Here is a 21278-nt window from a genome sequence, read left to right on the forward strand (position 1 = left end):
GAAATAAGGGTTTGTGTGGCTGTAGAGTACATGGCTAATTAAAGTGCTGGAATTACACATAAAAAGAGAGGGAACATGGTCTGCCTTTCTCCACAGATATGATTAAACCCTGACAAAGCCTATTTCTGCTCCCATTTTATCGTGCTGCAATTATAACCTTGATGGGCTCTTTTATTGGCCTTTTTTTAAAATATTTGGTAGGGTTATAGTTGCTAAAAAAAGGAAAAACCAATCCCTTCCAGTTCTGTGATGGCTCATTCTTAAAGAAGTCAGATCATGCAGCTGCTTTTAAATTATTTAGACAAATTTAATCTTTTGTTAAAGAAATAGTGAAACCAGACCTATTCCACCCAAAGTGGGAAGAATAATCCTTCATTTTCATCTTTTTCCTTTCACTCCTGATAATAGTTTGTTCCTGATAGTCCTGAACACGTGGTAACCACTCTCCCTGATCAGCTGAACTCCTGATAGCACAGGAGATTACATTAAATTCAGCTTGTAAGTGTGTAAAGAGAGGTGTGCTAAAGAGGAGCACTAATTATTAGATTTTCCATATTAATAGATCCACAATTAAATATTTTTAATTAGATTTCTTCTGCGTTATTGAGATCATTTTTAAGTTTACAGAGCTGCAGTATTTGGGCCCCTGCTGTCTGAAAAATATCTTAGAGTTCTTTGAAGGGTAATTTTCTGCATTTCTTTAGCAGTGAAGGTCCTCAGCCCTCAGTCCCCTCTTCAGGGCAGAGTTTTCTCCAGCCCCACTTGTCTTCCCCATCCTTTCTGTGGCTCAGACCCACCATTGCTCAGCTCTTCAGCAGCTTGTCTGCTCTCATTTCTGTAAAACTTCATTGCACTTGAAGCACGCATGTAAATCCTGCAGAAAACACCAAAATATATATATTTTAAATGTTAGATGGTGAAATAAAGCCTGAACATACCAGTACCAGATCTGTTTATTGTTCCCAGCCCTCTCCATTGAGTTTCCCTCCCAAGTTTTCAGCAATAACTCCACTCCACCCTTACTGGCTTAGACCTGCCAATGTAATGGGATTTATCCATGGGCCATGCTGCTGGCACCTGGGAGAGGGAATTCCAGGTTATCAGTGCAGGAATCCAAAGGAAATCCCACAGCTGGCTCCTCCTGGCTGGTTTTCCCTGCTCCCTCCTCATGTGATATCCACCAGTTCAGCTACAGGTGCTCTCCTGGGCAATTCTCCTTCTTCTTTGGGTCAAAATCAGCAGAAATGGGGCTTGGGGAGCAATGCCATTTCTGCAGGGGACAGCTCTTGGGCCTTTGTGGAATAAAGAACTTTTCCTGGTGCATGCTGGGGGTTTGAGCTCAGTGTAGCAAGGAAACACAACAAAACCCAAGCTTTGTGCTCCCTTCCCGTGGAGTCTGACACAGATTTCAGCTCTTTTCATGTGTGTCACATCCTCAGTGCATGCAACAGGAGTTTCCTTCATCTCTCTTCTCGCTTCTATCCCCTCGTACCCAACTGAGGAAACAGAAGAGAAGAAAGGAACAATTCATATATTAAATAAAACAAATTTTCAAGTCTAGACACCGATCTCATCACAAAAGTCCGTCTTTGTGCCTTCAGTGAATTCACGTTTGGGACTCTGGTGGAAAACTTATTTTGCAAAAATTCCTTTTGATGGAAGCATTTTAATGGAAGGGAACTGGGCCTGGTTTTGCTTTGCTAGAGAGAGGTGCTATTCCCTTAGCCGGGGGGAATAGCATCCCATATATAATAATATATATATAATATATATAATAATATATAATAATTATAATAATAATTAAATAATTATAATTAATTTATATATAATATAATATAATGTAATGTAATGTAATATAATATAATGTAATGTAATGTAATGTAATATAATATATTATAATATAATATAATATAATATAATATAATATAATATAATATAATGTAATGTAATGTAATGTAATATAATGTATAACATAACATAACATAACATAACATAATATAATATAATATAATATAATATAATATAATATAATATAATATAATATAATATATAATATATAATAATATATATAATAGAATCCCATATATTTCCATGCATTCACTCCAGGCCCTGCAGTGAATGCATGGAAACATATGGGATTCACTTCACTTGGAATTTCAATGAGGAGAGCTGAGGGAAAACCGAGAAATGAGGAAGGCTGGAAGAAGGCATTAGTCATATCCAGCACTTTCCATGCATTAATAATCAGTAATAAGCAAATATTCCTAATTTAAGTTGGTTTTGGGGACCTGGGCAAGAAGTGCATTTAGAGAGGATAAAATATGCTCAGTACTGGTTGGCTCCAGGTCTTGCTTGTAGGACACAGCTCAGTCCCAGCTCGGTGAAGGATGGGAGGGGATCCTGTGCCATAAATACAGCTGGTGAATTCCGTGTGCTGTGGCACTCTTGGCTTGGGGGCTTCACACTCAGGCCATTGCCATTGCTCCCAGGAAACACGGGAAAACAACGAGGTGGGAAGTGCATTTCATCAACTCTGTGGAAAGTGAGCAGAGAACATGATGTGATGGATGGGGGGATTATCTGGGAATTGCTGAGTTCCTGGAGAGAATCTGGGAATTGCTGAGTTCTTGGAGATTGTCTGGGAATTGCTGAGTTCTTGGAGATTGTCTGGGAATTGCTGAGTTCCTGGAGAGAATCTGGGAATTGCTGAGTTCCTGGAGAGTATCTGGGAATTGCTGAGTTCTTGGAGATTGTCTGGGAATTGCTGAGTTCCTGGAGTACCTGGGAATGCTGAGTTCCTGGAGAGTATCTGGGAATTGCTGAGATCCTGGAGAGTATCTGGGAATTGCTGAGTTCTTGGAGATTGTCTGGGAATTGCTGAATTCCTGGAGTATCTGGGAATTCTTGAGTTCTTGGAGATTGTCTGGGAATTGCTGAGTTCGTGGAGAGAATCTGGGAATTGCTGAGTTCTTGGAGATTGTCTGGGAATTGCTGAGTTCCTGGAGATTGTCTGGGAATTGCTGAATTCCTGGAGTATCTGGGAATTCCTGAGTTCTTGGAGATTGTCTGGGAATTGCTGAGTTCCTGGAGATTGTCTGGGAATTGCTGAGATCCTGGAGAGAATCTGGGAATTCCTGAGTTCTTGGAGAGAATCTGGGAATTGCTGAGTTCCTGGAGAGAATCTGGGAATTGCTGAGTTCCTGGAGTATCTGGGAATGCTGAGTTCCTGGAGCTGCCCCTTGGAGCCCCTCCTGCTGCCAGGGGCACAGCCAGGACCCAGCAGGTTTTCTTAGGATCTGTTGTCCCACCACCCTCTGGGCCACCCCTTGCTTGTGATTTCCCTCTGCTCCTCCACTGCTCCCAGCCAGATCCCAAACCCAGCAGCATTTTAACATATTTAAACAATTTTTTTTGTTGTTGTAATTTGGGTAAAGGATTGTTTTGTGCCTGTGGATGGAATCAGACACACAGGGAGTTAAAAAGTCTGCAGCTCCTCCTTAGGGGCAGCTCCAGCCTCTGTTCCCTGGGACAGGGAATGGCTGGAGCTGTGTTAGGACAGGTTTGGGTTGGATTTTTGGGAAAGGTTCATCCCCAGAGGGTGCTGGGCACTGCCCAGGGAATGGGCACAGCCCTGAGGCTGCCAGGAGGGTTTGGGAAATCCTCCCAGGGCTGCCCAGGGTGGGATTTTGGGGTTGGATGCTGATCCTTGTGGGTCCCTCCCAGCTCATCCTCTCCAGTGATTATTGCTAAACAGGAGAAGTCCCCCCTCAATGCCCTGATCAAACACAAAATGCTTTGTCTGTGAAACAGCATTCCAGCTCCAGCCAATTTGAGCAGAAATGTGTCAGGACAGTTCAGCAAACTTCAGGGAAACATTTCAATTACCAGAATGTCAATGCTGTTGGTTTAGCTTCAGAATATCCGTTAGCCTTAAAAATAAATAAAAAAAATCTGCTCGGGGAGGAATCAAGACCAAATGGATGGAAAATTCTAAAATTTGCACCAGTCTGCTAACAAAGGAGGAGATTGATGGCACTTGACTATTCTTTAGCTGAAGTCAATATGCAGCCTAAGGGAGTTATTTACTTGTTCTTGGCAGGTGCCTCCCTCTCAAATGAGACACCAAACTTAGATGAGCAAAGCTGAGGGAAAGAAATCCATCCACAGTGTCTGGAAAAACTCACAACTGCCTTGAAGTCAAAGCAGATGAGTGGCACAGGCAAAGAGGAGCCAGGCTGCTTAGTGCCACAAACCCCCCTGCTTGCACATAAAACACCCCAGATATTTGCATGCAGCTACCAAGTTCCTCATAAAATCTATTTTTCTTATGATATTCCAGAACTTTCCATTCTATTCCCAGCTTTCTACAGCAATGCAGTTGGGTGAACAGCACTGGGATATTAATTTTACTCTTATTTTATTTTTTAAGTCTGGTTTTTGAAGCCTGGATTAAGTGTGGCTCTGTTTTTATCCTCCTTGCTTTTCCACCACGAGGAGTTTTGCACAGCTTTGATGAGATGCCTTAACCCTTCTATCTTATCAGTGTCTGTGTGCTTGTAAAGAAGTTCATTTCCTATTTTAGTATTTAAATAGGGCACTTGAAGTGTGGGCATCAGCAATCAGAGCAATTCCAGCTATCTCAGACACCACTGCTGAAAGTCAACACGAATACAAATTAAGCTTATCTGTTGATGAATTCCCACTTTTGCCTGGAGAACCAATGGGATTGATTCCACCTCTGCTAAATTGGATGAATCACTTCAGCTCCATTCCTTGCTTACAAACAGATTGACAGGAATCAAAAGCACAGATTTACCTGCCTGCTTCCAGTGTTTGGTCTGAAGTTCCTCTTTAAGAGGTGAAAACTCCCACAAAACCTGGGGTTGCTGCTTAGAGGTGATTTTTATCTCTGAAACCCCAGTGTCACAGCACATTCGGGGCTAACCAGACAAACCCCACCCTCACACCATTCCCCAGGGAATGCTGAGAGCTGCAGGAAGCAGTTTCTAGCTAAAAATATCCAGTGCTGGCACCACAGTGGTCCTGGTTTCAGGCAGAAAGGAGAAGGGAATTGCAGAGAACTGGGAGAGGCAGTTCCAATGTATCTACTGAGGATTTATTTGCTCTCAGCAGGGAAGTTTGTCTGGTTTGGGGCTTTGTCTGGTTTTGCTGTTGGTTGTAGGCATTTTCCAGTGCCACTGGATCTGGGAGGAACATCACACATGGCAGCAGCCACAGGAATCACCAGAACTGCTGATTTTGGCCGAGGAGAAGTTTTACAACCAAAGGCTTGTCAGAAAATGCCCCAAACTCTCCTGAAGTGCCTCCAGTCTTTCCTTCTTCTCCATCTTTCTTTCCTTCTTCTCCATCTTCTCCATCTTTCTGGTCATTTTATTCTTGTTCCCCAAGCTGAGGGTGAAGGCAGGGGAATGGAAAGTTTGACTGAAAGATGAGGAGGGAGATGAGGAGAAGGAAGAACGAGCACAGATGATGGGAAGAAAAAAATAAATACTTTATTTTTCCTTCTTTATCTTATTTTTCTGTGTTTCTCCCCTTTCTTCTGCCTCTGTTCTGTTTCCATTTGAAGTCAAAGCACTGCAGAGGCAGGAGGGGACCCCCATTGCTACCTGACCCAGGCAACAGCCAGAGGATAGTGGTGCAGGGGAAGACAGGAGAAAAGGGTTTTTCCTTTCTTTTCTCTCTTCTTGGAGAGCTTCACAAGGGAAGAAGCCAACAAACCTCATTTCAGCCTGCACTGCTGAGTGCTCAGTGCCAGTGTTTAGCACACCAGGCAATGGGAGCACGGAGGAAGCAAATGAAGCAGATGTTCTCACGTGAAAAAGAGGATTTATTACAACTCCCCTCTGCAGGACATCTCTCTAGTGCAATTTGAAATTGTTCCCACTCAAGCCATGACAGCCTTGTTAAGGGGAGTCTTTCCAAGGGGCTGTCCTGCCTGCTGAGATGTCCCAGGACATCTGTCACTCTTCCCTGTCACAAGGAATTGCAATAACCCAACGCCCAGTGAGTGTCAGTGCTGTGCCCTCTCCCCCTTCCAGCTCATGTCCCTGCTCCATGCACTTTTTCTGATGCATGTTCAGGATTCCATCCAAAGCCAGACAATCTCATTGGATTTTTTTTCCACTGAGCAGGCTGGGAATCAAGGTTCTTAATTAGGAGTTTGCAGGAAAAAAAAGCAATGAGAGAATTCCACCTTCTGTGCTTCTCTTCCCGTCCAAGTTGTGCTGCCATGCACATCATTGCTGCTGATGGCATTGCTGCAGCATCAAAATGCCAGTGTGGGATGGAAAACATGCACCAAATTTGGAAAACATGCACCAGATTTGGAAAGCATGCACCAGATTTGGAAAACCTGAACCAAATTTGGAAAGCATGCACCAGATTTGGAAAACATGCACCAAATTTGGAAAACATGCACCAGATTTGGAAAACCTGAACCAAATTTGGAAAACCTGCACCAAATTTGGACAACATGCTCCAAATTTGGAAAACATGCTCCAAATTTGGACAACATGCTCCAAATTTGGAAAACCTGAACCAAATTTGGAAAACCTGCTCCAAATTTGGACAACATGCACCATATTTGGAAAAGATGCCCCAGATTTGGAAAACATGCATCAGATTTGGAAAACATGCACCAAATTTGGAAAGCATGCCCCAGATTTGGAAAAGCTGAACCAACTCTGGAAAACCTGCTCCAAATTTGGAAACCCCATGCACCAAATTTGGAAAACCTGCACCAAATTTGGACAACGTACACCAAATTTGGAAAACCTGCACCGAATTTGCTGCACAGGTACAAAATCAAAGATTCTGATCCCCTTAGTTTTACATCTGGAGTGAATTTCGTTGTGGGAAGGGCTGGGTCAGAGCTCCTGAGAGTGCCTGGATCCTAAAAATGATGATTGATGGTGGGATTAGAATAGTGGCAGTGTGGACATCCCATCCTGCACTGGAAGAGCTCTTGTCTGCTGTAGTGGAGTTACAAAGATTTCCTAAAACCAGCAGAATTTGGAAGACAAAGAAATTGGCAGCTGTTTTATTTGGCAATTCCGCTCCTTTTCTGCTTTTCTTTCCCATACACACAGAGGTGCTGTTGCCCAGTATTCCCTGGCTGCCAGCTCTGGGATGTGTCACTACAAGACATTTGGGCACATTTGGGTGCTTTTGTCACTTTTTTGCTTTGGCCATCACAGAGGAACATCTGCCTCACATTTAATCCTTGAGTGTGTTACAAATAGGGCAAAACAATTTTTGCTGTTTTATGTTAAAGGCAGTAGCAGCTCCTGAAAATCCTGTGCTTTCTCTGGAATCTGTGTGATGGAGTACAGCTCAGTTCAGATGGCTGTATAGATTTACATAAATAAATATTTGTGGTCCCAACTGCAGGGATTTGATGCAAAAATAATTCTATTTTTAGGAAGAGGGGAGAATTTTAAGAAATAGGACGGGAGACTTCTAGAATCACATTAAATAATTTCTAATAATATTCTTTTCTACAATATTTTAATAAGACTATTCAGCTGGATTATGTAATTTTGTTTTGATCCAAATAGTTAAAAGATTATAATGACATTTATTTGATTTCCAGTTAATTGTCAGTCAACCCTGAAGCTCATTTATATCAGCATGCAGATAAGGAAAATCTTTTAAGCGCAGTTTATTAAATGGCAACACTATTAGCATACAAATTATGCTCAGAATAGAATAAACAGGTACAAAGATCATTAACATATGATACAGACAGTCAGATCTCAGATGGGATTCGCTGGGACCTTTTCAAAAATACCAGGGCTGTCAGCAGCAGGGACAAGTCATTCACTCAGCCAAACTTTGCTCACATTTCCATCTGCATAAATCACTGCAAATTCCGAGGCGTTTGGGAGTTGTGCTCATCTTTCTGCCCCTCACTCACTTCCCTTTGTAGTTTTTAATGCAGCCTCTCCTGCTCCTCAATCTTGGTAAAATTAGAGGAGTCAGATATTGTCTCAGTGTCTGGCAGCATGTCTGGAGAAATTTATAAACAATATATCTTTGCACAGCCTGGAAATAAAGAGGGGGTTTGCTCCTGAGCAGCAAAGGGAGGCTGAGCAGACATGGTTTCAAATAGGATTTCTCAGATAATAAAAATTACTTTGCCTCTGATTTTATCAGATCCAGATTCCTCTCTTTTTATCAGCACAGCGCCGTGATGAGGCTTCAATAAGGCTGGGAGGTGTCAGATGTGAGAGCAGACAGGAGACAGGAGAGGGAATCTTCACAAAGTATCAGGGTTACTTTATTTGGACAGGAATTACACCCTTGAAGGGAGAGCTGCCCTTCTGGCAGTGCTGAGAGCTGCAGAACCCACCCAGTTTTACACGGATCCAGCTCAAGATTTTGATGGGGATTTCAAAGCCCTTTGCTGTTTGAACCCATGCATTTCATATCCATGAATTAACATCCCCCTCTCCCAAAACCAGATCGGCTGAACAATGCAGCGCTGCACAAAGCCACCCCTGCTGCACTTTTAAATCTAATGACTTGACACCTCTTTCTTTCCTCAGATTTTATTTCTTCCATCAGCCTTGTTAAATACATATTATTCTTTCATGCTCTTAAGATCAAAGCAAATAGCCATCAACAATCTTTTGTTCACACGAGACAACACGCTTGGAGATGGTTTGTTTGGCCTGGTTAATTAAAAGCTGTACCTATCATCCCTGCTTGATTTCTCAAGTTCTTTACTTAAAAAGTATGTGTGACAATTTTAATGAGCTCTCACCTCTTCCCCACAGCCTCTGGCTTCTGCACAAACTTTGCAAACTCTTCTTTTTGAACATCACACGGAGCTCTGGCTCCAGCAGATCCCGGGGAAGTTGTTTGTTTTCCCTCCCTGCACACGGAGCTCATCTCCTCTCCTGATGGATGCACTCAGAGGGGAATTTCAATGTTTATATCTGATAGGTTTAAAATGAAAGAGGGTCAGGTTAGATTAGGAATGAGGAAGAAATATTTTACACTGCTGGTGACAAAATGCTGGCACAGGGTGCCCAAGAGCAGCTGGGGCTGTCCTTGGATCCCTGGAGGTGCCCAAGGCCAGGCTGGACACCTGGGACAGTGGAAGGTGACCCTGCCCATGGAACTGAATGATCTTTAAGGTCTCTTCCAACCCAAACCATTCCACAATTCTACATGGACTAACATTTCTGTGCATTCCCAACTTGCCCTGTGTGCAGGAACTTTGCACAAATAGCCAGAAGTGGATTTTCACCTCTTCTCTTGCTCCCAGCAGCTTGGTTTAATTGAGCTGCTCACCCAGAGGTAGCACCAGGCAGGAGCACAGGAGAAAGCAGGACTCTGATCAAGATTCCAGCATTTTGTAAATCAGAAATGCCAGCCTAGAGTTAGGCTGGGCTTAAGCAATCCCTTGGTGCCTCAGAGCTTTATGAACTCAGCTGGGCCCTGAGCTCTTCCTTCTCCTCCTTCTTTCACAGCTCTGCATTTATCAGATCTGCTTCACATCCCGTGCTTTTGGACCTTTGACAGGCACTTATTTACTTATTGAGAGAAGTCCAGTTTTCCTGGCAGACAAAATATTCTCCTTGCATTGTGTTGGACAAGTTAAACTTTTCTGTCTCGTCACAGCACTTGGAATTACCTTGTCTTGTGATGCAGCTGCTAAGAATTATTATCCATAGCCTTCACACAGCCTCAAATGTTGTGAAAAGGAATGGTTTCCTGCGAGTCTTTCAGCAGGTGAGACGTGCCTTTCACAGCTCCTTTTCAAACCGTTTGTCAGAGCTTGATCCAAAGCCCATTAAAGACAATATTCCCATGGCCTTGAGCATCACAGCTCCCTGATTTGGGAGAGAAATGGGACAGGACAAAGTGCAGCCCCTCTGAACCCACCCAGGGCACAAAGCCCTGGCTCTGAGGGAGTTCAGGGCAACTTTGCTGTCCTTGGCACCTGGGGCAGCATTTCACAGGGTGCTGTTGTTTTTCTTCTTGAATTTGAAATGCATCATCTTGATTTTCTGCTGTGCTCTGTCTTCCCATCCCTCTCCTGTCACAGACCTCAGGACAGCTGGAAATTTCTCACTTTTTTAAACATTTTTTTTCATTCCTTTCCCCACTAAACTAATTACTCTGGAGTCCTTTGTGCTGTTATACAAATTCTGCCTGAGTGTCTTATTTACTGCTCGCTCTAATTGTTGTTAGGTAGCGTGACCTGTTTCAAACAACTCAGGAGCTTTTATTTAGCAGATTTTCTCTCTGCTCAGCTCCTTTTTGATCCATTAAAAGAGCCATTCCCTCCTCAGCCTGCCCAGCCATTGAAATATTGTTTCAGAACAGCATTTCTTCAGATCAAACGTGACACTGCCAGCTCCTGAGTGGGTACAAACCCCTCTTAGTGGCTAAATGAGAGAGATGGGAATTATCAAGGTCTCCATTCATCATGAAGAATGCAGGGATGAAAAATCTGAGGCCTGACCAAACTTCAGTGGAAAAGCTGCAACCAGAATCCACAGGGGCTAAGATGGAGATTTCAGAGCTTCTCCCCTTTGCTATCCTGTATTTTACTGACTGTTCTTTCCTGTGTATTTACCTACACTGAAGCTTTTGGGGTTGGAGATTGTCTTTTTTTATTTTTTTTTTCCTTTGTGCCACTTCTAGATTTTAATTTGCACCTACAAGCTTTTAGGTGCAACTGCAGGAAAAGGAACAGGTCATCAATATTTGATGGAGAGAAGGACACTGAGGTGGCTTGTTATGAATTATTATCCAGGTCTCCAATTTATGAACATTTGCTGATTCACACTGGAATCTCTCTGGACTCTGTTTGATGAACACCATATGTTACCCAGCCACTCCATTGCATCCCCTATTTTATCACCAGCAGTTTTTCTGGTGGTTGGTGCAAGCTGATGGGAAGAAAAGCATCATTGATGCAAAAAAATATTGCAGAGGCAGAAGGGGGATGCTTGGAAAGGTTTCTTTGTGTTCAAAGCTGCCTTTGGAGCAGTCAGAGGTGGCTGAGGGAGAGGAGCCAGGGCTGCTGTGTGGATGCACAGCTGTGACACCAGCCCAGCCCATGGGATCACAGAATCATGGAACATCCTCGGTTGGAAGGGACCCACCAGGACCAGATCCAGCCCCTGGCCCTGCCCAGACACCCCAGATCCCACCTGGGCATCCCTGGGAGGGCTTTCCAGGACCAGATCCAGCCCCTGGCCCTGCCCAGACACCCCAAATCCCACCTGGGCATCCCTGGGAGGGCTTTCCAAACTCCCCCAGAGCTCTGGCAGCCTCGGGGCTGTGCCCATTCCCAGGGGAGCCTGGGCAGTGCCAGCACCCTCTGGGGGAAGAACCTCTCCCAAAAACCCAGCCTGGCACAACTTCATTCACCCTTCCTCACCCAAACAATACCCTTCAGCTGACACATCTCCCTAGTGAGGAGGGGACTTTGCTCCTCCTCTTTTGCTCTGTTGCTGTTCAAAATGATGGATTATAAAACCTGAACTTATTTCCTCACTGTACCACAAGTGGCAAGCCCAGAGCTGCTGCAGCACCTGGTGATTATTGCCAAGGAAACAAAGATTTTTCACTCCAGCCTAAATCCCCTCCCCTCCCAGCTGCACACCCCAGTGGCAGCAGCACCACAGGGACATCTCTGCTTGTCCTGGCCCCAAATCCACCCTGCCCTGCTCAGGAGCAGATCTCTGTTAAGATCTGCTTAATTTTAATTTTAATTTTAATTTTAATTTTAATTTTAATTTTAATTTTAATTTTAATTTTGATTTTAGGAATTTCCACAGGGAAAGGTCAGATGAGGGTGGGACACATGAAATTAGGGGGCTGTAAGCCACAATATCACCAGAAATCCAAATTTAGTGCTTCTCCTTCCCAGCTGAGCTGTTGGGAGGGAGGGACAGGAGCAGGACAAGGTCTGATGTGTGTTCCACTCGCAGTTACAAATGTATAAATGCCAGAATGGGAAACAGAAACACGCTGTGATGGGTTTTTTGTGTGTTTAATGGTTCTGATGCTGCTGCCAGCTCCAACTTCTGCTCTTGTGATTGTTCATTTCCTTTAATAATTCAGTACATCACCCAATCTTATGTTGTTAGTAATAAATATTAAATACCCAAGCTGTGATGCATGAATTAGATATTTTCTGTTTTATGAAAGGAGCCTTGTATTAGAGTTAAATGTCAATTAAATGAGGGATATAAAAAATGATGCAGAGCTGCTGTGAGTGAATGGAGCCTGGCTTCCTGTGGAGTTGTGGCTTACACTGAATTTTTTTGAGTGTAAGGAAATGTGGCATTTGGTGCAGATTCTCTGATGCCTCTTGAGGACTGAGCTTAGTGGCAAGAGGAGCTGCACACAGGGACCCTGACCCCATTTTTAAGAAACTTCCAGAACCTTCATGTTCTAAATTTCTTCTAAATTCAGAAAAAATTTTGTTCAAGTTCCACATTTACCGGGTGGATGTTGAAGAACTGGGGAGGGGAACCCTAAAATGTGACAGAAAAATATTTTCTATGCAAAAGTTCATTGCTAATTCAGCTATGATTCAAAGATCCTCTACTTCTGGATGTGTGTTCTGTGTGATTCTGTAGAAATTCCCCCAAATCCTGAAGTCCTGCCCTTGTGTGTGACAGCAGAAGGGTGCCAGGCACAGTGACAGCTTATCCCAGGAAATCAATCCAATCCTTGTCCTGATTTACATCCCAAAGCATCTCAATAACATGAAAAAATAAAATATGAACAAGCTTAAAAATGAATTTTGTCCATAAAACCCAGGAGTGGTCCTGAAATTACCATTAAATGAAATTTCCCCAATTCTCTGCAAACTGACGTGACCAACTCAGCGACTCCAGGGGGGTCTGAGGGCCCTGTGAGACAGGGATGGATTTGATTTGGCTCCTTGGCTTCTGAGGTGGCATTTGAGCATCTCAGCCAGCCTGATACTATCTTTTAATAATCCTGACAGAACTCCATGGGCAGCTGGGCTTGGCTTAGGAGCACTGGGATCTGTAAAAAAAAAAAAAAAACAAAAAAAAGCAAAACCATGGTGAAATAGAACACAAGTAAGTAGCAAGTGGAGTCTTTTGACTTTTTCTTGAGATTCCAGATTTTGCTGTAAGAAAGTCACCTGGAGAAGTGAATGATCACCTCTAGGTTGGCAATAAAACATTTGTAATATAGAAATTAATAAGCAGAAGAGGTGGAAATTGGTTAACACAGATTCAGCTTGCCATAGAAGAGAAAAATCACAATGGAAATATTTGAATATTAAAAGTAGCACTGCATTTCTGTTACCATTCCTCTGCCAGAGGTCTTTATTTCTGTTTTCCTATTGTGGCCCAGGAAAGTTGTGGATTCCCCATCCCTGGAAGTGCCCAAGGCCAGGTGGGACAGGGCTTGGGGCCACCTGGGCTGCTGAAAGGTGTCCCTGTCCTGTCCATGGCAGGGGTGGGGTGAGCTTTAAGATCCCATCCAACCCAAGCAATTCTGGGATTCTGTGGTTCCAGTTTGTTTGTTTGTTTTTCCCCAGGGTGGTGCTCCTGGAGGATGGCAGCCTCAGGATCTCCAATATCTCCAAGCTGGATGCTGGGGTTTACACTTGTGTGGCCACAAACCAGTTTGGAACTGCCAGAAACTCAGGGAACCTGATTGTGAAAGGTATTTAAATATTTCCTTCTTTTGTGGACAGAGATGAGCTTCAAAAACCCTTCCAACCCAAGATTCTCTGATTTTGTAACTATTTTATTTTGGTATCCTCCTTTTCAGCAGTATCAGAATGGTGCTGTAGCCTGCAGTGTCTCCTCCTCCTTAGCTTTGCATCTGGCAAAAATCTGTTTAATATTCACCTTCTGACAGAGCAATTAGCACTGATACAGCTCAGAGTGAGACCTGAGATGGGGCTGCAGCACAGCCAGCAATGAAAACACCAAGAACTTCAGGGTTTCTGCAGCTCTGACCTCATTAAGGTTCTCCCCCTTTCACATGCCCCAAACATTGTGGCAATATGGGAAAATCCCATTAAAACATGAAAAAACCCACCAAACCCTATTTTGTTTGGCATTTATGAAGTTTATTAAAACACCAAGTAACAACATGGTATAAAAATGATCTTGTTTGCAGGGAACATTTGTTTTTGTTTCCCCTCTGGAGAAGTTTGGGCTGTTCAATTATAGGCCTCATTGCTTCAGCATTATTTTCAACTGAAATGTCAGAACTTGGGAAAGCATAGCTAATGTGCAAATTAAGTTTATTGCTGCTCATTGAGTTGTTTATTCTTTGTGGGAGAAGTCTTTATTGCACCTCCAGCACTCACATCTCCCCTCTTTTCTCCTCTGCAATGGGATTTGCCATATAATGCATGTTTGCTGTTGCTAAGCAAGATAGATGGATAAGGCAGAACCAAGAGCTTTTAAGAAGCTTTTAAAAGTATTTGAGATAGAAGTTTTGAAGACAAGCCCATAAAAGAAGTAAAAAATATCACCCAAGTGAACATTCTGCATTAGTGGGGATGAGGAGGATACAACAAGAGGTGCAAGAGAATGGGAATACCATAATAAATTCATTTATTTTTTGTTATCACTACTAAAGAACACACATCGTGCCCAAAGCCAGGGTAATTCCCAAAAGGACAGTTTTCAGGATTTATTTGGTGGTGGTAAACAGCTTCAGGCCAATAATAAAGGAGATTTCTTATGATAACAGCAGTGTCCAGGGCCAGGCTGGACAGGGCTTGGAGCACCCTGGGGCAGTGGGAGGTGTCCCTGCCATGGCAGGGGTGGCACTGGATGGGATTTAAGCTCCTTTCCAACCCAAACCTTTCCAGAATTCTGTGATTTCAGAATCACCTCAATTCTGGAGTTAATCTGTGATGAGCACTGAACTAACCCAGCTCGTGCACATTTCCTTCTCCTCCTCTCACTTTATTTTCAGATCATATTAATGTTGTTGAAGTGATTCTGCTCTCATTTTCTACGTGTGTCTAAATTCTCACCACTTTAGAACACTTGCATGCACAAAAGCTTTATTCAAGGGAATTGCTTACAACAAAGTGGTTGTTATCTCTCATCTGTCTGCCAGTCATATCAACAAAAGTGAAGCCATACAAACCCATTTCTTTCCCCTTCAGCGAGCTGATACTTCCCTTCATCAGAGCTGCAAGTTTGGGTCTTGATGTAATGGGTTAAAAATGATCAAATAAATAATTTTCCTGCCTGGGAAGGTCTTTGAAGCTGTAGCTTGAGCAGTGCTGTGGAGTAAAGTACCACTGCCATTAATACAGGTTAAGGATGTCAGTGTCTAAAGTAAGTGGAGAGGAGCAGCAATTTTGTTTTTGCTGCAGTTTTTGGCCAGGAGAATTCTTCAAGTTTGGAGAACCATGAGCACATTTTTAAGAGAAGTCTGAAGCTTTTGACTGAAATCATAACTATTCCTTCTGGGCTTTATGAAGTAGTATAATTTAGGGTGTTCTTAATATAAATATAAACCAATTTAGGGTGTTCCTCTCACATCTCACTCTCAGACACACAGCATGGTCGTGGGGCTGCCATAGGAGTGGTCTAAAATCATCTCCATATTAAAGAGAATTCCCTTTATCACAGAACATTTGGGCCAGTTTGAAATCATTCCCCGAGTGGTACAAACATCCTTCAATACCTGCTATTTTAATAAGCACTTTAGTTAAAAATATATATTTTTTTTGTCTCCTCAGAAAGAACTGTGATCACTATTCCCCCCTCTGACACAGATGCCACAGTTGGGGAGAGCATTGTCCTGCCATGCCAGGTGTCCCACGACCCCTCCCTGGACGTGGGCTTCTCGTGGTCATTCAATGGCCAGAGGATTGACTTGAGCAGAGGAATCCATCACTTTGAAAGGATTGGAAGGGTGAGTTTCCCAAACTCCTTAACGAGACTCTTTGCCACACAAATGTTTATCATAATTCCTCCCTCGCTGTTTATATGCCTGGCAAATCACTGTTTCTTTACAAGGGCTGCAAACATTTATTTTTCTTCCCTAAATTTCATAAAGGCGCTTGAGTTATTTGTGAAGCCATAATAAAAATGTCCCCATGAAAGAAACTGATGATAGCTATGAATATTTTAATTTAAAAGCTGAATTTTGTATTAATATCGAGCAATTTATAAAAATGCCCAGTATGGAAAGCATGTTGTGAGTGATTAGTTTACTTTTTTTTTTCTTTTTTTTTAATATCTCTCCAGGAATCTGCTGGGGATTTGATGATAAGAAATATTCAGCTGCATCATTCTGGGAAATATGTGTGCATGGTGCAAACTTCTTTAGGCAGCCAATCTGCAACAGCAGATATAATTGTGAGAGGTATGTCTGTAAGGGAGACACATGTATCTTCTAGAGGAATTAGGAATTCTTAACAACAGATGTTGTTTAAATAGCTCCTAGGATGTCAATTCTACATCTCAATAGTGAAATGTTCTCTTTCTTTTACTCTTGGCCCCAAAATTGTGGCCAGCATGGTCCTGGTGTTCAGCCAACCCAGGGGAACCTCTGCACTTCTGCCCTGGTGTCTTTGGCAAAAAATTTTGGGCCACACAGATGGGAGGGAAATCCTCTAATCTCAGCAGTGTTGTTATTTCCTTTAGGCATCTCTGGGTCACTGTGCAGGCTGGGAAAATCAAAATACCTCATTCCTTTCCCCTATTTGGAGAGAATATGAAATAATATTTTCTAACTCAGCTTTTTACTGCCAGCAGTGAGGAAATGCTGTCATGGGAGCAGGTCTGTAAACCCTAGGAGAAATCAGAAATCTGTATAGTGCACCATCCTGCATTCCTTCTGAACCTCAGTTTTGATTGAATTCAGTAGGAATTCTCAGACTGTTCAATGGTTCAACAAAAGACAACACTGGGTGCCTTTCTTTGTCACACACAAAGAAGAAATCATTCCTTTGTTTGTAGTTTTCATGTTAGCGACATCAAGACATTAATTTTCCTGACTCATAAAAATGTAATCCAGGCATGGAGCCATCATTTAGGGATTGTGCAGCTTTTATGACACTGCAGCTTCATGAATAATTCCCCTGACTTGAGAAAGCAAGAGTTGCCCAACCCATTCCAGGGATGAATCTTCTCTTCCCAATACCTTCCTCTTAAAATGTTGATCGTGTCAGGCCCTCCAGGTCCACCAGAAGATGTTAAAGTTGAACATGTTTCTAGCACAACTGCTGGGTTATCCTGGAAGCCTGGAGCAGATAACAACAGCCCAGTGCAGATCTACAGTGTCCAGACCAGGACTCCCTTCTCGGTGGGATGGCAGGCGGTCGCCACAGGTGAGCAATTCGGGACTTGCCTTGGAATTTTTATTTAGGATGTGCCATTAATTACCTCAAAACCCCATTGCTGGTGTCATGTTTGCCTTCAGCTCCTGAGGTCATTAATGGCAGGACTCACCAGGCCACCGTGGTGGATTTAAGCCCCTGGGTTGAGTACGAGTTCCGCGTGGTCGCCAGCAACAGCGTTGGGATCGGGGAGCCCAGCAGGCCTTCAGCTCTGCTGAAAACCAAAGCAGCAGGTAAGGCCCTGCTTCCTGCCTGGATTTTCCAGCTCCCAACTGCGGGAATTTCACTGAGGCAGAGCCACTCATTCCTACAGGGTTGTTTACCCAATTCCATGGGCAGGGATCCAACGTGTTCCACAAGAACGCGTTACTGGATGGGACTTGGAGCAACCTGGGACTGATGCCTCAGGGTTTAGTTTTTATATTTTTCACATTCTGTGCTGCTTTAATGTGTAATTCTGAGCTTCATATTAGGGCATGGTGAGCCCTGTGCACAGAGCAGGGAGACAAAACAATTCCTGCTCCAGCTGGGCACCAAGGACAAATGAGCCCAATCTCAGCCCAGGAGCACAAACCCCGTGGGCTGGAGAGAGAAAAACAAGCAGGGTGGGAGTGCCTGGGCTAAAGCTGGGATGGGACAATGAACTGCAAGGTGCAAATGGAGCAGAACTTCTAAAAGTGAGACTGGTTGTGACTGGTTGTCCATTTTGGGGTCATTTTGGTTCATCTTGGGTGCAGCCCTGGCTGGGCTCTGGTGCTGCCCAAGGTGCATCCATGGAGGAGATCCTTGGAATAAGTCCCTGCTTTATTCTTTAGCTCTGTCTAACCCTCTATTCTACAGCAGCCTTCACAAGGCATCAGGATGGTGGAAGGTGGTGGGACTGTGTGGGCTTTAAGGTCCCCTCCAACTCAAACCCTTCTGGCATTCCATGAAAAAAGCTGGAGTTAGCCTATGTTTCTCCCTGTGATGTGTCCCAACCAACCTTTCACTCAAGCAATTGCACAGAACACTTTTTGTTCTCCCAATTAACCCCAAGTTTTTACCCTGCTCAGGGACTTGCACATGAAATGAAAACTCCACTCTCTGAATGTCCCTTGGCTGCAGAGGTGTTTGATATCCAAGCATCAGGAAGAGCAGGATAATTTTAACTCTAGATATTGGAGGAAATAAATGACAGCATCCAAAACTCAGTGAAACCAACAGCTTCTGCTGACTCCAGAGGGGAATCCTTTCTGTCTGTTTGTCTGACCTTTACTCATTTATCTTCTGGGACTTGGCACCTCAGGGGAAGCTGCCTCATTCTTGGGTGACCAACACTGTCAGTCCTTTGACCTGCTCAGTTTGGTACAATTTATCTGCAGCCCAAACCTTTGGTTTGTTTTATGTTCCTCCCAGGCCCCTGCTTATCAACTGTCTCCCACCTATAAAATCAGCGTTTATGGGATGGAAAGCAGTAAAATGGAAGCAGCTTTTACAATCCACTTTCTCTTCTCTGTTGATCTCATTTGCCAAGCACTGAAGTTTGGCAAGCTGCATTTCAGGACAGAACTCACAATACAGTATTGCACATTATACAGAAGAAAACACATTTCTTCTAGAATGTGGAATCGATTTGTTTCTGGGAATAGAATCCCAGAATGGTTTGGATTGGTAGGGACCTTAAAGACCATCTAGTTCCAACCCCAGCACCTTCCAGAGGAGGTCAGATTTTTTAAATTTCCCAGCAGAGTATCTCAAATGAGTATTCTCCATTACATGATTGATCACAAAGACCAAATTAATCCTGAGAATGTTTTTCTTGCTGTTATCACCTTGGGGCTTTGTAAAGTGGAGTATTCAAAACTAGACAGGCAGTGAAAGCTTTCATCTTTTAAAGCTTTTATTTATTTATTTATTAGAGGGATTCACAAGACTGGGGCAACAAGGAGAAAGAAACAATAAAATTATTGTTATTTATCATGGCAATGACACAAGGAAGATTATTTCTGTACAGTGTAGCTCTGTCTGAAGTTTAACAAAAGAGACAGAAAGACTCACTTCAGGTTTTAGCTGCTTAACTCCTTCACTGCTGTAAATCCCTGTCTGAAAATGTTGCAGTGAAGTGGGACAATATCAGTTTTTATTAATCTTTTAGTCAGAATAGGAACCTGAAATCAGCAGGGCAGTGTGGACAGCAAATACCTGCCCAGGAAAGGGTGAATTTGAGCTCTGCTGTTGTAATAACTACTTTGCCAGCTAAAAATCTGAGCATTAGTAGATTTGTGAATGCAAATGAGCCACTGTTCATTTCATTAAAATGGAGCTGAGAATTAATTGAGCCTCTGTTGGTGCACTCAGCTGTAAATTTTCATCTGTTTCTCAACTCTGACCCAGTTGAGGCTCTGCTGAGCTGCAGCACAAAATTCTCCCCATGCAAATCTAGCAAGTACCAAACACATTTAACACCTGAGCTAATTGAGCATCACTTGGTTCATGAAACACTGAAACACCAGGCTTGAAAGTTTGTTTTGCTGTTTCCATGCAGTTCTAGTCAGTCTGAGCTGGTTTGCCTCTGATGTGCCCAAAGACATTGATTGTGAGTGACAAAAATGAACAGCTCTGTGAAACCCTCCAGAAGAGCCCAGGCTGTTTGCTCTTGGACTCACTCTTATGGCTGCACAGCAAAATTATTCTGAAATTCCTCCCATTTCTAGAGGATAAAATCAGATATTTATTTACACATGGACTACAATCTGGAAATTATATAGAATTCATATATTTAATTATATATAATATAAATTATATTATGGACTGGCATCAGTTTCTATGAACTATAAGCACTGTTGCTTTAATTGCCACCCTTGGAGCTGGGTTAATGCTTTTGCCAAGGGGAAGGACAAGCAGATATGGCAAAACTTGCCCAAAATCTTTGAAAAAAAAGTCTTCTGAGATGTAAACATCCCTCCTATTTCTCACCCTACACATCAGCTTTTCAGACAGTGAGAGCTGAAAGAAGACAATGACAAAACAATCTTGAAATTCCTGAAGATCGGGTTTGGAGATGGCACCACCAAAAGTCCTGTAGAGGGTTCCTGTCTCTGCCTGTTCCAGACATGTCCTCTTCTCTTGCACTTCTCCAGCAGCTGAGAAAGAACATGATATCATGGAACCATAAGATGGGTTGGGTTGGAAGGGACCTTAAAGAAGAAATATAAAGCAAGAGGCAGGAAATGCTGATATTGTCTTTGCCTCTCCACCATGAGCCCCTTCAACCTCAACAAAGTTCCCTGATCTCAGTCCTCTACCTCTGGTGCCACACAACTGTGGAATGCTGGAGAAATCCAACTCTCATCAAACAACTTTTGGACATTTTTAGTCTTGGGAGAAGGAGAAAAGCAACTTGTGAGTTTTGAATTCACTCAGATAAGCATACAACCAATTAAAAAAATTAATATATTGCTCCAACAACATGTTTACTGAACAAATGCATAATTAGTAAATCAGTAGTGTTGCAGCTACAGTCTGAATGGAACATCATTTTGCCAATTAGTTGATGAGGCATAATAATGTCAGATACTTGATGCTCCCAGTTCTTTAATTAATTTTTTGAACCAGGGTACTCATGTATCAAATTCATCTATGGCTTCAGCCCTCGAAAACGTGTAAACATTTCAGTTCATTTCAAATGGGCTGCTGTGCAATGTAATCCCTGCTCCACTGCTGAGAGGTGGAATGGCTGCAGGTGAGGTGGGAAATGCTCTGATCACCCCCTTGGAAAGGCCTCCAGGATCACTGAGTCCAATGTTTGGCTGACCACAGCTTTGTCCAGAGCTGGACACAGCACTCGAGGTGTGGCCTCAGAGGGACAATCACTGCCCTGCTCCTGTGCCACACCATGGCTGATCCAGGCCAGGTGACCTCGGCCTTCCTCCCCACCTGGGCACACCTGGCC

The 21278-nt window shown here is 43.2% G+C and overlaps 1 protein-coding gene across 1 annotated transcript in view; it reads left to right on the forward strand.

The window, feature by feature from the left end:
* Positions 1-21278, forward strand: part of CNTN6 (contactin 6) — a 78644-nt gene that overhangs the window by 45596 nt on the left and 11770 nt on the right. Inside the window, exons 9-13 of the mRNA XM_059856844.1 lie at positions 13565-13692; positions 15743-15918; positions 16254-16371; positions 17180-17338; positions 17431-17580. Coding sequence (XP_059712827.1) covers positions 13565-13692; positions 15743-15918; positions 16254-16371; positions 17180-17338; positions 17431-17580 — 731 coding nt within the window. The remainder of the gene's footprint in view (positions 1-13564; positions 13693-15742; positions 15919-16253; positions 16372-17179; positions 17339-17430; positions 17581-21278) is intronic.

Source organism: Haemorhous mexicanus, chromosome 11, assembly GCF_027477595.1.
Source record: "Haemorhous mexicanus isolate bHaeMex1 chromosome 11, bHaeMex1.pri, whole genome shotgun sequence".
In the NCBI taxonomy this organism is placed as follows: Eukaryota; Metazoa; Chordata; class Aves; order Passeriformes; family Fringillidae; genus Haemorhous; species Haemorhous mexicanus.